The sequence below is a fragment of the Lithobates pipiens genome, unplaced genomic scaffold, assembly GCF_037356315.1.
Source record: "Lithobates pipiens isolate NorthernLeopardFrog02 unplaced genomic scaffold, aLitPip1_a1.2 Scaffold_16, whole genome shotgun sequence".
Taxonomy (NCBI): domain Eukaryota; kingdom Metazoa; phylum Chordata; class Amphibia; order Anura; family Ranidae; genus Lithobates; species Lithobates pipiens.
In genome coordinates, this window is record NW_027507748.1 from 50,177,645 (window position 1) to 50,194,748 (window position 17,104).

Below are 17,104 nucleotides of genomic sequence, written 5' to 3' on the forward strand. Positions count from 1 at the left end.
CATTCTCATTTAAAAATGTTGGGAGGTATGGGAGAGTGCAAAATCTGGTGCAACTCTGCAAATAAATCAATAAGCTTCCACGTTTTATTGCCAAAGCTTAATTGAACAAGCTGAAGTTAGAAACTGGTTGGCTCCCATGCACAACCGCAGCAGATTCTGAGTGCACTAGTTTTAGTAAATCAACCCCACAGTTTTATATACAGCTCCTTTCCTTCCTCCAGCAGTTCACTTACTTGCACAATCACCAGTAGTGTCTCTCTGTAAAAATCTGTAGCAACGGCCCATTACAGGCAGGGTCTTGCAGCCCCTATACTTGTGGAATGTAGAGTGACACCACTAACACATTTACTGCACTTCCTCCTGTGGTCACCGATTCCAGCACCACCTCTTCAGGCCCTGCCAGCCCTCCTGGCTACTTCTCCACAGTGACTGAAGCTCCCCAGTACTCCTGACTGACGCTCACCAGTCTTCCCTGACTGACGCTCACCAGTCTTTCCAGACTGACGCTCACCAGTACTCCTAGACTGACGCTCACCAGTACTCCTAGACTGACGCTCACCAGTACTCCTAGACTGACGCTCACCAGTACTCCTAGACTGACGCTCACCAGTACTCCTAGACTGACGCTCACCAGTACTCCTAGACTGACGCTCACCAGTACTCCTAGACTGACGCTCACCAGTACTCCTAGACTGACGCTCACCAGTACTCCTAGACTGACGCTCACCAGTACTCCTAGACTGACGCTCACCAGTACTCCTAGACTGACGCTCGCCAGTACTCCTAGACTGACGCTCGCCAGTACTCCTAGACTGACGCTCGCCAGTACTCCTAGACTGACGCTCGCCAGTACTCCTAGACTGACGCTCGCCAGTACTCCTAGACTGACGCTCGCCAGTACTCCTAGACTGACGCTCGCCAGTACTCCTAGACTGACGCTCGCCAGTACTTCCAGACTGACGCTCGCCAGTACTTCCTGACTGAGGCTCGCCAGTACTCCTGACTGAGGCTCGCCAGTACTCCTGACTGACGCTCACCAGTACTCCTGACTGACGCTCACCAGTACTCCTGACTGACGCTCACCAGTACTCCTGACTGACGCTCACCAGTACTCCTGACTGACGCTCACCAGTACTCCTGACTGAACTCTGTATTTACCATCCTTCTGAACCCTGTACTCTGTATGTAGCAGCGCACCTCTAAACCAAGGACTCTGTGCTCATAGTGCACCCCAGACACAACAAGCCCATTGAGGACAACCATACTGCTAATGTAGCCCTCGATGAAATGGAGTTTGACATCCTTGTTTTATGCTATGCTGCCATCCCGGGCACAGCCCTGGAAAGCATGGTTAATAATGTTACTTCTTGCTAGAAGGCAACCAACTTTGGATACCTGCAGAACGTGTAGATAAGATCCTATTTAGCATCTGTGGGATAACAATACATGCTTAAGGGGGTCCAAACCATCCAATATACTTTGGGTAACAAGAATAACTGCATAAGCCTCAGGGAGGGGGAGTATTGACATTTGAGGAACCCTTTGTAATGCATCAAGGCACTGCTCATCCATCAGGGGTAAAAGAATACTTCTTTAAAAGGCAATTACTCTTCAAACTAAAACACTTGGAATAGGGGAGCAAAAGTGCTTGTAGACCTTAGACAATGTCCCTGGATAGGTGCACACTGTTTAATATAAGTTTCAGTGTAATCTATGTTCTGCCTAGAGATCCCTTATCTATGACCAGCCACTAACAAATGGTGGAAGAAACCATTCCCAATCATCCTTTTTAGGATTATTGGTTTTACAGAGCGTGGAGTGGAATATCCCTTTATGAAGCAAAGGCACTTTACTTAAATTATCTATAGAGAGAAAAATATAGAGACTGCCGTCACAATTCAGACTCCACTTGCAGCATACGTGTTCCAGGACAGTGACTTAGAACGTACAGAAGATAGAAACAACCAGGCAACTAGCATTTTAAGAATTAGGTCAGTAGCAAAAGCCTTTGCCCCGCTCTCAGTACAGGTTTCCTTTAATCTATAACGGCAAGATGGATCCTTTGTGACATAGCTGTGTCTAACTACACATAAAAGGGGAGAAGGGATTATAGCTGACAAAGCCGCGAAGCTGCTACAATTTGCATTGCGTTCAAATCCCCGTATCTAATTGGTCACAAGTTACACCAGCCGCTCTCCAGAGACCTAAATTGGGCATTTAGCTCTGTGAGACTTCTCATGTTTGTGAACATTAGGATTTTACATTCTACAGGTGTCTGAGGAAGGAACACGAGGACAAAAAAATATCCCATCTGAAAGTCATCTGATGTGATCAAGGATCTTCAACTGCTTGGTGCCACCTAAGGCAGCACTTACTGCTAAATTCCAACCCAAACTTTCTTTGTTAACCCCTTAAGCCCCGGACCAATTTGCAGCCAAAGGACCAAGCCACTTTTTGCGATTCGGCACTGCGTTACTTTAGCTGACAATTGCGCGGTCGCGTGACGTGGCTCCCAAACAAAATTGGAGTCCTTTTTTCCCAGAAATAGAGCTTTCTTTTGGTGGTATTTGATCACCTCTGCGGTTTTTATTTTTTGCGCTATAAACAAAAATAGAGCGACAATTTTGAAAAAAATTCAATATTTTTTACTTTTTATATAATAAATATCCCCCAAAAATATATAAAAAAACATTTTTTTTCCTCAGTTTAGGCTGATACGTATTCTTCTACATATTTTTGGTTAAAAAAAAATCGCAATTAGCGATTATTGATTGGTTTGTGCAAAAGTTATAGCGTTTACAAAATAGGGGATAGTTTTATAGCATTTTTATTAATATTTTTTTTTTTACTAGTAATGGTGGCGATCAGCGATTTTTATTGTGACTGCGACATTATGGTGGACACATCAGACATTTTTGACACATTTTTGGGACCATTGTCATTTATACAGCAATCAGTGCTATTTAAATGCACTGATTCCTGTGTAAATGAGACTGGCAGTGAAGGAGTTAACCACTAGAGGGCAGTGTAGTGTTATGTATGACTTTATGTGTCGTCTTTCCCTATAAAAGGGAAGAGACGATCAGTGACAGCCACAGTAGGAAGCACGGGGAGAGGTTTGTTTACACAGACCTCTCCTCATTCTTCAGCTCTGTGACCCGATCACGGGACACCAGCGGCAATCGGGTCCACTGGTCCCGCGGTCACGGGGCTCAGGACCGGGTCGGGAGCGTGCCGCCGCCGGCGCGCTCCTGACTCATGGCTGGGCACTTAAAAAGCAGAATGGCACGGCTGGGCACAAGCACGTACCTGTACGTGCTTGTGCCCAGCCGTGCCATTCTGCCGACGTATATGTGCACGAGGCGGTCCTTAAGTGGTTAACCCAAGACTGATATATTGAAATAGTGCACCCTCTGTCAGGTTTTTACCATTGTTTTAGTCTCTGATGGAGAGATTTCTTACTCAATTCCTGGCATTCTGTAATTGGGACAGTAAGTTGGGGAAGATCTTGGCAACAAATGTTCAGACACACTAGATGACCAATAGCAGTGCAGTAAAGCAACGACAATAATGGGTGGCACCATCAAAATTCAGTCCAATCTAAAGTATGTAATCAGCACACCTAAACAATCATCAAGAGCAACTTCATTGACCACATATAGTGCCTGATGAAGGTGTCAATCAACATTTCTAAAATGTTGCCACCTGTAGGTGATTAATAAAGTTGCCCTTGATGAACAGCCAGGTATGCTCTTCAAGTGCTTGTAATCCTCAAACATACACAAAGCAATAAAAACATATTCTTGGAGTGGAGGAGGGCTAGAACCCCATTGAGGCAAGTGCCCTCAGTTTTTGCCCCATGGTCAGAACTTTCTGGACAGGGGTTGTAATCCCTCATTACTCTATCCAAAATAAAGGTGTAACTGCTAAAGAAATGAGTGTAAAAGAGATCCATAACTAGGCAAAAATTAGGGGCCTCAAGAGTGATTGCTTATGTTAGAGAGTCCTAGTCCTAAAGTTTCACTTTAGGGGAAGACCAACTTTAGCCATCAAAGAGTGAGACACCATGGATATCAGGAGTTAAAATGATACTAAAGCATTTATTTTTTCTTGCTTAAGGAAAAAAAGAGGTTATATACAGCGGGAGCCTATCACTGAGCCCCGCCCAATGGTGCACAGCCGGGATTTGCTGATCGGCTGTGTACATTCACAGCCTAGAGCTCTGTGTTGACATTTAACACAGAGCTCTGTACACAGGAAACGATCTCTGTGTTTCTCATTCTTGCAAAGCAAGGATGAGAAACTGAGGGATCATTAGTAAAAAGCATCACACTTTAACCGCTTGCCGACCAGTGCGTGATGATATACGTTGGCACAATGGCACGGCTGCGCAAATAGACATACAGTAAGTCCCCTTTAAGAAGCGGCATTGTGGGCGTGCTCCCGCCGCGTGCTATGTGACCGTGTCCGCGGGACCCGCGGACTCGATATCCGCCGGTGTCCCGGAGTGGCAGAATGGGGTGATGCCTATGTAAACAAGGCATTTCCCTGTTCTGCCTAGTGACAAGACAGAGATCTACTGCTCCCTGTCATCGGGAGCAATGATCGCCGTCATGTCCTAGGTAGCCCATCCCTCCCACAGTTAGAATCACTCCCTAGGACACACTTAACCCCTTCATCGCCCCTAGTGTTTAACCCCTTCCCTGCCGGTGTCATTTGCACAGAAATCAGTGCATTTCTATAGCACTGAGCACTGTATAAATGACAATGGTCCCAAAATAGTGTCAAAAGTGTCCGATGTGTCCAGCATAATGTCTCAGTCACGATAAAAAAATCGCAGATCGCCGCCATTACTAATAAAAAAAAACAAATAATAATAAAAATGCCATAAATCTATCCTCTATTTTGTAGACACGATAGGTTTTGCTCAAACCAATCGATATACTGTACACGTATTGCGATTTTTCACCAAAAATATGTAAAAGAATACATATCGGTCTAAACTGAGGAAAACATTTTTGTAATATATTTTTGGGGGATATTATAGCAAAAAAAAATTTTTTTTTTTTTTTTTTTTTTTTTTATTAAAAACCGCACAGGTGATCAAATAACATCAAAAGAAAGCTCTATTTGTGGGAAAAAAAGGACGTCAATTTTGTTTGGGTGCAACGTTGCATGACTGCGCAATTGTCAGTTAAAGCGTCACAGTGCTGCATCGCAAAAAGTGCTCTGGTTGGGAACGGTGTAAATCCTTCCAGGGCTGAAGTCATTGATCACCGACATTAGCAGTATAAAAAAATAAATAAAAAATCTGTATATATACCATTGTTTGTAGACACTATAACTTTCACACAAACCAATCAATATACAATTATTGGGTTTTTTGTAATGAAAAACATGTAGCAGAATACATTTTGGCCAAAAAATTTTTTTTCTATTTTATTGGATAGGCTTCAAAGCAGAAAATAAAACATCTTTTTTTTCCCCCAAAATTTTTAGTCTTCAGTTTATATTGCAAAAAAAGAAAAAAAAAGAAAAAAGACTAAAATTTTTGATTTAAAAAAAAAAGTTTTTTCTTTGTTTCTGTTATAAAATGTTGTTTTCTCCTTCACTGACAGGCACTGATGAGGCAGCACTGATGGGCACTGATAAGCTGGCACTGATGGGCACTGATAAGCACCACTGATATGCAGCAATGATGGGCACTGATAGTGGGCAGTAATAGGCGGCACTGATGAGCACTGACAGGCGGCACTGATGGGCAGCATTGATGAGGTACTGGCAGTCTTTACTGATGGGCACTGATTGACATCTGTGAACAGGCACTGGTGGTCACTAATTTGCAGCTGATGGGCAGTGAATGGCAGATGTGGTGGCACCTCTGATGGGAACTGAATATCAATGAGCCGATTATCAGCACAGACCCCCCCAGACAGGAGAGCCACCAATTGGCTCTCCCTGTCAGCGCGAACTGAGGAAAGCCGCTAGGCTCGGTTCACACAGGGGGCGATGCGAGGCGACACGACTTGCCGCGCCGCGACCTGCCGCGACCTCAGCGGCGACTTGCAAATGACTTCTGTATAGAAGTCAATGCAAGTCGCCCCGAGGTCGCCCAAAAGTAGTACAGGAACCTTTTTTCTAAGTCGGAGCGACTCGAGTCGCTCCTCTTAGAACGGTTCCGTAGTACAGAATGGGGCGACTTGTCAGGTCGCGGCACGGCAAGTCGTGTCGCCTCATGTCGCCCCCTGTGTGAACCGGCCCTTACCGTCACTCCCTAGTTACATGCTGTGATTAGCTGTGATTGGTCACAGCTGATCACGTGGTAAAGAGCCTCCGTCAAGGACTCTTTAGATCGGAGTTGCGGTGTGTCAGAGTGACACACCACACCACCGATCACTGCGCTGCGGGTGCACGATTGTGGCTTATCCTGCTGATCTTCATATGATGTCCAGTCAGGATAACGCAACCACCGCCCGGCCGTCATTCTACTATAGGCCAGAAAATAAGTGGTTAAATAATACATTTTTGTTTGTTTATAAAGAACAACATTATGAATATACGGTAACAAAGTTATGACTATAAACGATTGGTCGTAGGGGTATTTAAGATATTTTTTTTTTTTTAATTACATTTGTACCTGATTGAATGTGCACCAAGAAATGAAAATTACCTATTTCATAAGTCAACCCTAAATAATTTCTAGAGCTGAATCCCCGATGCGTAGGTGTGAAGTGCTTACAGGGAAGTCAAAGACAGGAAAACAATTTAAAGAGAAACACTGCCATCTGCTGTCAAGAATTGTTGTAGTATGCGTCACAGAAACAGCTCTATAAAATTTAGCAAGGGGTAAAATCAAACATCAGAACCTTAATTTAGTCATACACGGACCACCGCCTCAGCATTATGAATGAATAGGATACTCCTGAATACTAAATTTACAATCTGCATATTACTAGAGGAAAAAGTTGTAGAGCAACATTCATAGGTCAAGCTCCCATAAAAAGGTACACTAAACAGTCAAAAGCTTGGGGGCGCCCGACTATCACACCTATATGAGCCCATGGACATCCCATTCCCTGTACCATTAGCATAGCTATAACAGACTCCAAAGGTTTTCCACAAGATTTGGTGTGTCTCTGGGAATTTGCACCCATTCAGCAAAAAGAACAACAATGATGATGTATGTATGATGGGTACGGATGATGTTGCTTGAGAAGACCTTGCTCGCAATCAGCGTTATCCCAAAGGCGTTCAGTAGGGTTGAGGTCAAGGCTCCGTACAGGAAACTCGAGTTCCTCCATGCCAAACTGGTCAAACCATGTCTTTATGGAGGTGGCTTTTGTGCACAGGGGCTCAGTCATGTTGGAATGGAAAAGGGTCTTTCCCAAACTACTGCCATAAGGTTGCACCCATTCAACCAAAAGAACGACTATGAGGTTGACTGATGATGTTGGATGAAATGACCTGGCTTGCAATTGCTGTTCTAATTCATTCCAGAGATGTTCAGTAGGGTAAATTCAGAATCCTGTGCGGGACATTCAAGTTCCTCCACAACAAACTGGTCAAACCATGTCTTTATGGAGCTGGCTTTGTGCACAGAGGCACAGTCATGCTTGAACTTAAAAGAGTCCTTCCCAAACTACTGCCATAAGGTTGCACCCATTCAGCCAAAAGAACGACTATGAGTTTGACTGATGATGTTGGATGAAATGACCTGGCTCGCAATTTGTGTTCCAATTTATCCCAAAGGTGTTCAGTAGGGTTGAATTCAGAATCCTCTGCAGGACACTCAAGTTCCTCCACACCAAACTGGTCAAACCACATCGTTATGGAGCTGTCTTTGTGCACAGGGGCACAGCCATGCTGGAACAAAATAGGGTCCTTCCCAAACTACTGGCATATGGTTGGAAGTACACAATTGTATGAAATATATTTGTATGCTATTGCATTAACAGTATACTTCATTGGAAACACTGAAACTTTTTATGGGGGGGGGGGATGTCCACATACTGATGGCCACGTAGTGTCGATTTTACTGAGCTAAAACTAAGCAAAATCCACCAAAATCACAAATAATTTGGCCCTCGTCAAACAAAAAATTAAACATGTGCCGATCTGAACAAGAAAAACAATATAACAAGGCTTCTGGTTGGTTGCCAAGGATATTACAGGTTCTGAATTAATAAATCCTTTGTTCTCCAGCTCACATTCAGTTACCATTGATAAGATGTATTGAATCTCTCGTTGCGGAATCACAAGTGTGATTTGTTCTGTTATATGTTACTTGTAAATGTGTTCCCTTTCTGGGGGTAAGATGAATAATAGGGATAAAAGCAATATCTGGGGGACTTGGAGCAGCGAGAGAGACCAGGATGAGCAATGCAGTAAATGTCTCACTTGCCGCACATGACAAACAATGAATATACAGGAAAAGTGCAGTGTAATTGTGGTATAATATATGGTGCATACAGAACCACAGAAAGCAGCATGGCACAGACTGGAACAGAGCTGCTTAACCCTCTTCTGACCAGGGGTCATTTATCTCCAAATGTCCAGGCTAAATTTGTTGGAACAGCAAACAGCAACCCACGCATTATGAAACATTCTTGTGTACAGCGGAACCTTGGATTACGAGCATAATCCATTCCAGGAGAATGCGTGTAATCCAAAGCACTCGCATATCGAGTTTCCCCCTAGAAGTCAATGGAAACGAAGATAACTTGTTCCACATTGACTTCTATTACATGCAAAATCGCATGTGGCCAGAGATGGGGAGGGGCGCCGGAGAGCCTCGGAAATACTCGGGGACAGCTCAACTGAACTCAGAAAGCCTCAAAAAAGCTCGGGAACACTTGGGAACCAAGTCTTTCCAAGAGAATCTGAATATTTCCGAATGGCTCTGAACCGTTTCGAGTGTCCCAGGCACCCCCGCACCTCTGGCCAAATGCAGTACTGCACACCCCATTAGCTTGAATTCTGCTAGTTTTGTGAGACAACACTCGTAAACTTCAAATAAAAAAGTTGCTCGTCTTTCAAAACGCTTGTTAACCACGTTACTCGTAAACCAAGGTTCCACTGTATATGGAAGGGTGCTGCCTTGCCTACCAGTACCATCTGAGCTCTCATTGTTGCTATTGCATTTTTGTGAGTGGGAATTTTTTCAGATACAGCAGAGTAAGGTGATAGTTTTCACTACCTTTCTACTTGTCAGTTATGGGTTTACTGACACAGAGTGGGCAAACTGCGTCTCTCAGCCTCTATGCCTGCAGACTTGGTTTGCCTTGTGTAGCTATAATATGTGTTGCACCCTCTGATGGCTTCTGTGTTTACAGTGGCAGAGCCCCATTCAAGTGGCCCAGGCGCATAGCACTCCCTTCTACAGGAAACACAGAGGAGGAGGTCAGCTTACACCAGTTTCATCTCAGTAGGTCCTCAAGCAGCCCACACCTCCAGCCAGGAGGTAAGTAATTTCTGCTCTTCCACAGCAGCACCTATCTATGCCACTCTGCACTGGAAAAGAGGAAGGGGAGCTCTGTACTGGATGGTATTGAGGGGAAAGCTCTGTACTGAGGGGGGATTGAGGAAGAGCTCTGCATTGAGGTGGGTATTAGGGGGAGAGTTCTGTACTGAGGGAGTATTACAGAAGAGCTATGTACTAGAGGATATTGAGGAGAGAGCTTTTTACTGAAGGGAGTATTGGAGGGATTACTAGGGGGTATTGGTGGAGAGCTCTGTACTGAGGGGGTTTTGGAGAGAGAGCCCTGTACTGAGGTGAGTATTTTGGGAGAGATCTGTACTGAGGGGGTATTGGAGAGAGAGCTCTGTACTAAGTGATACTGAGGAGAGAGATTTGTGCTGAAGAGAGTATTAGAGGGAAGACTCTGTACTAGGGGGTAGTGGGGAAAAGTCCTGTAATGAGGGGGTATTGGAGAGAGAGCCCTGTATCAAGGGGGTATTGGAGAGAGAGCCCTGTACAGAGGGGGTATTGGAGAGAGAGCCCTGTACCGAGGGGGTATTGGAGAGAGAGCCCTGTACCGAGGGGGTATTGGAGAGAGAGCCCTGTACCGAGGGGGTATTGGAGAGAGAGCCCTGTACCGAGGGGGTATTGGAGAGAGAGCCCTGTACCGAGGGGGTATTGGAGAGAGAGCCCTGTACCAAGGGGGTATTGGAGAGAGAGCCCTGTACCAAGGGGGTATTGGAGAGAGAGCCCTGTACTGAGGGGGGTATTGGGGGAGAGAGCCCTGTACCGAGGGGGTATTGGAGAGAGAGCCCTGTACCGAGGGGGTATTGGAGAGAGAGCCCTGTACCAAGGGGGTATTGGAGAGAGAGCCCTGTACTGAGGGGGGTATTGGGGGAGAGATCAGTACTGAGGGGGGTATTGGGGGAGAGATCAGTACTGAGGGGGGTATTGGGGGAGAGATCAGTACTGAGGGGGTTTTGGGGGAGAGCGCTGTACTAAGGGGGTTTTGGGGGAGAGCGCTGTACTGAGGGGGTATTGGGGGAGAGCCCTCCACTGAGAGGAGTACTGGGGGAGAGCTCTGTACTGGGAAGAGGGGGTGGGGGTATTGAAGAGAGCTCTGTACTGGGGGGCTCTGTAGTGGGGGGATCTCTGTAGTAGAGGGGCTGGGTGAGGTTCCTGCACCTATCCGCTGAAAACAAAAAAGGCCTGATTGTTATAGTGTTATGTAGCAGTAACCAGTCAACTGGGTTGGGTGCATCAGAATACAGTTGACCTGGAGGGAATGGGGGTGTAGGAAGTATGGGCAAAGCAAATCTTTGCTTGAATCTGCAAACAAGTGGAGTACTTTTTTCAGCAAAGTAGATGGATCTCTTGGAAAACGTGAAAAAGAACCAAAAGCATCTGCTACTGGCTACATACGAAAATAATAAATATTCACATTTAATATTTCACACTTGCTTATTTGATTTTTACATTTATTTTTTAGCCCTGACAATAATACATGAAGAAAATATATAATAGCATGATGCATTCTATTTAAACGTCAAGAACACAGGGTTGATAAAGAACAAACTGATTCAAGAACACAGATCAAGTGAGGTCTCCCCAGTTTTTCTTAAGTAAGACTCATAATGTGTGTGATCAAGGCCACCTCTCGGGAACAATATTACCACTGAGTCACTTGCACACAATAACACATATGAATAGAAAAGTAGGGAAAAGGCCACCTACACAACCATTAACTAAAGAGCAAAGTGAAAAGAATTGGCAACCAGCACTCTCCAGAAGTGGAGGAACTAAAGGTTTCAGTTCACCAGCATCCAATGGTTCAGATTAACCCTACCAGATTAGAATAGATTTATAACAAGAGCGGGCAGGAAGTATGCCCAAGGACCAGAGGAGGGCTGGAGGAAGACCAGAGGAGGGCTGGAGGAGGACCAGAGGAGGGCTGGAGGAGGACCAGAGGAGGGCTGGAGGAGGACCAGAGGAGGGCTGGAGGAGGACCAGAGGAGGGCTGGAGGAGGACCAGAGGAGGGCTGGAGGAGGACCAGAGGAGGGCTGGAGGAGGACCAGAGGAGGGCTGGAGGAGGACCAGAGGAGGGCTGGAGGAAGACCAGAGGAGGGCTGGAGGAAGACCAGAGGAGGGCTGGAGGAAGACCAGAGGAGGGCTGGAGGAAGACCAGAGGAGGGCTGGAGGAAGACCAGAGGGGGGCTGGAGGAGGACCAGAGGAGGGCTGGAGGAGGACCAGAGGAGGGCTGGAGGAGGACCAGAGGAGGGCTGCCAGAGTCTGCTGAATGCTGAGACCAGGAGAGGTGGAGACAGGGGGTGCGTGGCTGTACAGAGAGGTGCAGGATCTGTAAGCCCTTGTACACACGGTCGGAAATTCCGCCGGAAAATGTCTGATTGGACCGTGTTGTCGGATAATCCGACCGTGTGTGGGCTCCATCTGACTTTTTCCATCGGAATGTCCGACCAACAATGTTTGAGAGCTGGATATATAATTTTCGGACAACATGATCCGATCGGACTTTGTCTGATCATTCGTAGAGAATTCCAATCGGACAAAGTGCCACGCATGCTCAGATCAAATTACGAGACCAAAGCTATTGGCTACTAGCCGCAACGTAGTCCCATCATAACGTACGAACGTCATCACGTTCTGAAAGATCGGATTTTCCGACAACTTTGTCCGACCATGTGTATGCAACACCAGTTTCGGACAAAATCCGTCTGGAAAAATCCAACGAATTTTATGGTCGGAATTTCCGACCGTGTGTACAAGGGCTTAGAAGAGTTCTGTCCTCCTCCATGCTGCTGATGAGGTTGGGGGGGTTCCATAGACGAGCCTCACGGTGGCAGCAAGGAGAAGCGCAGGATCTGGCAGAGGAGTTCTGGCCTGGCAGGCCAGGTCTAACTGTCTCTGGTCCACCCCTTTCATTCATTGGATTTTGGTTCTTTCAATCATGGAGGCTCAGCATCACATGTGGGAAATACCTAGGGTGGTCTAGGTATCAAGAAAAAATCCACCCATAAAGGTATTTTCAGATTTGCAAAGCTCATCCTAAGAGCCACTTGACCGCTTGAATCAGGGCTGAGGGCTTTTGTGAGGAATACTAAGGCAGGGTGCTGTGTTGCATTGAGGGAGCTATTCATAGCACCCTGCTGGCCCCTCTCACCAGCCATGATCTGCATGCATTGCTTAGTGGAGCACAGAGACCTAGTGATGACATCACTGAATTTAAAACAAGACAAATAATTAAAAATGTAAGCTTTTTTAAAATAATATCTTGAAGATGGGGAAGGAAGGAACCAGGAAAGGAAAAATATAAAAAAGATTAAACGTCAGCTTCAACTATTTTACTAAGTGAGTTACACTACAGAGGAACATGAGATGCTTTAAAAAGGACCTCTTCACCAAAAATAAAGCTGCCCTGAAAGATAAGGCATTGTAAGAGACAGTACTTATTTCTTTGAGAGGTACAAATAATTAAAAATTGTAATTATTACACATAGGGGTTTATTAACTAAAGGCAAATAGACTGTGCATTTTGCAAGTGCAGTTGCTCTTCTTTTCCTTAATATATGTGGTAAAGCTTCACTTTGTAAGGAACAGCCAATCAGGTGCAAGGAAAAAAAATTAAAATGCACATGACTGGATGAAACAATCAGCAGAGCTTTACCACCATTTACTAAGCTCTGAGGAAAATAAGTGCAAATGCACTTGCAAAATGCACAGTATATTTGCTTTTAGTAAATCTACCACACTGTTTAGCACACATTTACTTAAAGTGTTACTAAACCCAGGAGCCTGCATTCACTATATCTGGTCCCCCACAGTACACAGAACATGGAAATGCAATGATTTAGTAAATATAAACTGCTAAATACATCTTCTCATCAGCAGTATATAGCAGACTTCGATCAGTGTCAGGTTAAAGTTTGTAGGAGGAGTTATGGATTGTCCTATGAGGCTGCATGACCCCTGGCCCTCTGTCTGGACAGTGCTGATTGGCCCTGTGCTGATCACATGTACCCTTCCAAGGGACAGAAAAAAAACAACAACTCTCTAGCAATACACAACAAACTGAGCATGTGCAGAGTGACTCCAATGGCTCTGTCTTGGATTGGGGACTGTGGAAGAAGACAGGATCAAACAGCCTTGTTTTACACAATGCAGAGGATTAACCCCTTAGGTTCCACCGTGAGTAAAACAAGCATGCTTTACTGCATATGCAGACTGATTTTACTGTTGTGGGTTTATTAACACTTTAAGATGAAAATTATATCTTTTAGGTTCACTTTGATTCAACTATTTCTTCTAAAGAAACAAACATACACAGGTATTAAAGCCTTGGTACTTACCGTAGGGTAGGGGTGTGAGCAGAACACTGTGTACTTCCGGATTATTCCATTTAGTTTTAAAGGGGGAAGCCAGGATACATAAACTATGGAAGCTGAGGCTGCGGCAGCTTTAATACCAGCAGTGGGACCTGGAACTGGAAACGAGAAAGAAGGTTAATAAATGGTTACAAAAAAAACATCACCCAAGACTCGACCTACATACTGACATCATGTAATAAGTCATAGCAATTAGTAAGAAAACATTTATTTCACTGGTTTAACTGATCTATCCATTTCATATGATCCCCAGTTGACTGTGACAGTCCACATGACTGCTTTTAGCATTATGGTATAGGCCCCAGAAGATCTATTGGATTGAGGTGACCCTTCTAAGGCTTAGTGGTTCAATGGTTAGCTCTCACATTTGTTGTGAAATGTAATGACCAAGTGCATTTTTTCTGGAAATGCACTTTATTCACATCATACACCTCTTTATAGGTGAAGACTACAAAAATATCCATAGGAGATTAATAAAGTATCAGCCAAGGATATGGGGAGCAAGGCAACCCATCCCAATATAATATAAACTATATGGAAAAATTAGGAATGGGGACCTTTGAGGTGCCAGACCAAGATAATCCACTATAACATATTTTAAAATAACAAATTGTATTCTATACATTCAAAAGATATTATACTCTTATCTGAAATAATTTTGAAAAATAAAGAACATGCGTGATACAAATGTACTGTACAATGATTTTTGCTCAACATGTTTCACCAGGATATGGCTTCTTCAGGAGACTTGATAGTTTTTTGTACAGGGTATTCAGTGCAAACAGAAAAAAAAACATATTCAAAAAAACAATTAACAATGGGGCCAGGTGACCCAGTTAATTACATTTCACAATTCACATAATTACACTGGATCGTCTGAGGGACTGCTCTTACCCCAGAAGAATCATGAGGTCACAATGCATGTGGCAGTCTTGTGGCCCTTATGCACATGCACACTGACCTGATGATTCTTTCTGGGTGAGAGCAGTCCCTCAAATGATCCAGTGTAATTATGTGAATTGTGAAATGTAATTAACAGGGTAATTTGTTGCCATTATTTATTGTTTTTTTTTAAATGTTTATTTTTCTGTTTTCAGTGAATACCCAGTACAAAAAAGTATAAAATCTGAAGAAGCCATATCCTGGTGAAACATGTTGAGCAAAAATCGTTGTACAGTACAGTTGGATCGCACATGATCTTTATTTTGCAAAATTCTTTTAGAGAAGACTATAATATATTTTTAATGTATCAAATACATTTTTTTATATTTTAAAATATTTTGTAGGGCATTATCTTGATCTGGCACCTCAAATGACATGACTGACGAAGGGGTCCTGCGTGACTCCAAAATGTTGCACTCTCCTTGTGTTGTGATCATGCAATAAATTACCCACTTGGACACTATTTATGTCGTTCCATGGTGTGCTGGCAAATATCTTCATCAAGATGACTACATAGGCACGGTGGTGCCTTCTAGAAAACCTACAAAGAGGTTCCCAATAAGCTCTTGGAATCACCCCCTGGATGCCCTAACACCCAGACTTTTTGTTCTGGAAATATTTAATTGGAAACCAGACATATGTCTGGCCTCCCACCTATTTCTACAATGTTCTATGGACTTTCTCATAGTAGAAGGTCTTCCGGTCTATTTTTGTAGGTACAATGTTCAACTCTCCCTGTTCTTTACAGAGTGTTTTGCCTTAACTGATGTACCCATTCCCACAGCCTCCCCTGTACTTCCCTTTTTTATTCACTTGATTTTGTACTGAAAAATGTATAAATAAAGCAAAATGCAAAAAAAAAAGATAGAAAGATAGATGAACTGTAGATAATAGATGACCCCCAGGCTCTGTTAAGATTTCAAAGATCACTAATACCACATTTTAAAGTGGTAAAAACCTAACTAAGCACAAAGCATAAATCTAAAGCATTTGAGTTTATTGAGCATAAAACTAAGCATAAATCTGCACCCACTCCCATTCTAAGCCTATTCTATGTACCCCATAAACCTGTGACTGGCTCCCAGTGGTGGATTCATTGTAGAGCAGAGACAGACTACAATGGATGCCCCATAGTGAGCCTATGGGTGACATCATCACCCAGACTCTGCAGCCCTTGGCAATCTCTCCTCTTCACCGAAGCCGACACTGGAGAGATCATGTGACCGGACCGAAGTGACTTCAAAATAGGTAAGCATAGATCTCTTTCCTTTACAGAGTAGATGGAATAAAGTTAGAATGGGGGTGGGAGTCTTCAAGCATAGTTAGGTCTTGACTTAACTTCCACGTTAACTAAAAAAAAAAAAAAAACATGCGGATTGTTCAAATGGTACTATAGTTAAAAAAAGTCATTTTTATTTTGACAAGTGGTTAAAAATATGTATAGCAAAGCATAAAAGAAGGGCATAGAAGCCAAGCCAACCTCCTGGCCCTAATCATTACTTATGAAGATAGATATTACACTTTCATGGAATTAGAGGACAACAATCACTAGATGGAATCTTTGATGAGCCCTAATCCTCTACGCGGTTTATTGAAACATCACCTTGTTCAGGAGTGGGAGGTATTTTATTCTATAGCATATACATACAATAAACTGGTAAAATCTTTATAATTATATAGCCGACATTGGTTACGGCAGCAGAAAATCTAATATGCCATTAACAGATTTATAAAAATACACTATAAAAGCAATAAAAGTGTGGCAAATGATGGAGTCCACCCAGGAGGCCAAAAGGCCCAAAGGTTTGGCTTGTATGCCTTGTAATGTGATACATATTTTTAATCACTTGTCAAAATAAAATTACTTTTTATAACAAAAGTTTAAAATATTCAAGTAAAGATTCTATGATACAGTTCGATAAATCCCATTTTTGTTTAGATAAAGTTTGGTATTATTGATCTGAGGGTCGATGGTACCCACAACACTTTATAATATTTATGATCTATGTGCTGATTTGGTTCGAAGTTATTTCAAGGATTACCAATCTTGTGGGAGCGCTCACTTGTCTAGGATGGACTTGGTCTGTCTGTCTCCAAGACACAACCATCATCCAGTTGGTGTGTCCTGACTGATAAAAGGCTCTCCTGGTGAACTGACACCTCCCACAGATACAGCCTGTGCAGCCACACAGAACAAGACAAGCATGCTTAAATTGGAACCACGGGGCAGGTGGGGATTATTACCTCCTCTATCCCTGTGGCTATGCTGCTGGGGCTGTTAGATATGGCTCAATTCATGGTGG

General features: G+C 43.7%; 1 protein-coding gene across 4 annotated transcripts in view; it reads right to left on the minus strand.

Annotated features, from left to right (window-relative positions):
• DSCAM (DS cell adhesion molecule) overlaps positions 1-17,104 on the minus strand; it is a 730,792-nt gene that overhangs the window by 272,057 nt on the left and 441,631 nt on the right. For all 4 annotated transcript variants that reach the window (XM_077479889.1, XM_077479887.1, XM_077479888.1 and 1 more), the window contains exon 20: positions 13,824-13,957. In XM_077479889.1, coding sequence (XP_077336015.1) covers positions 13,824-13,957 — 134 coding nt within the window. The remainder of the gene's footprint in view (positions 1-13,823; positions 13,958-17,104) is intronic.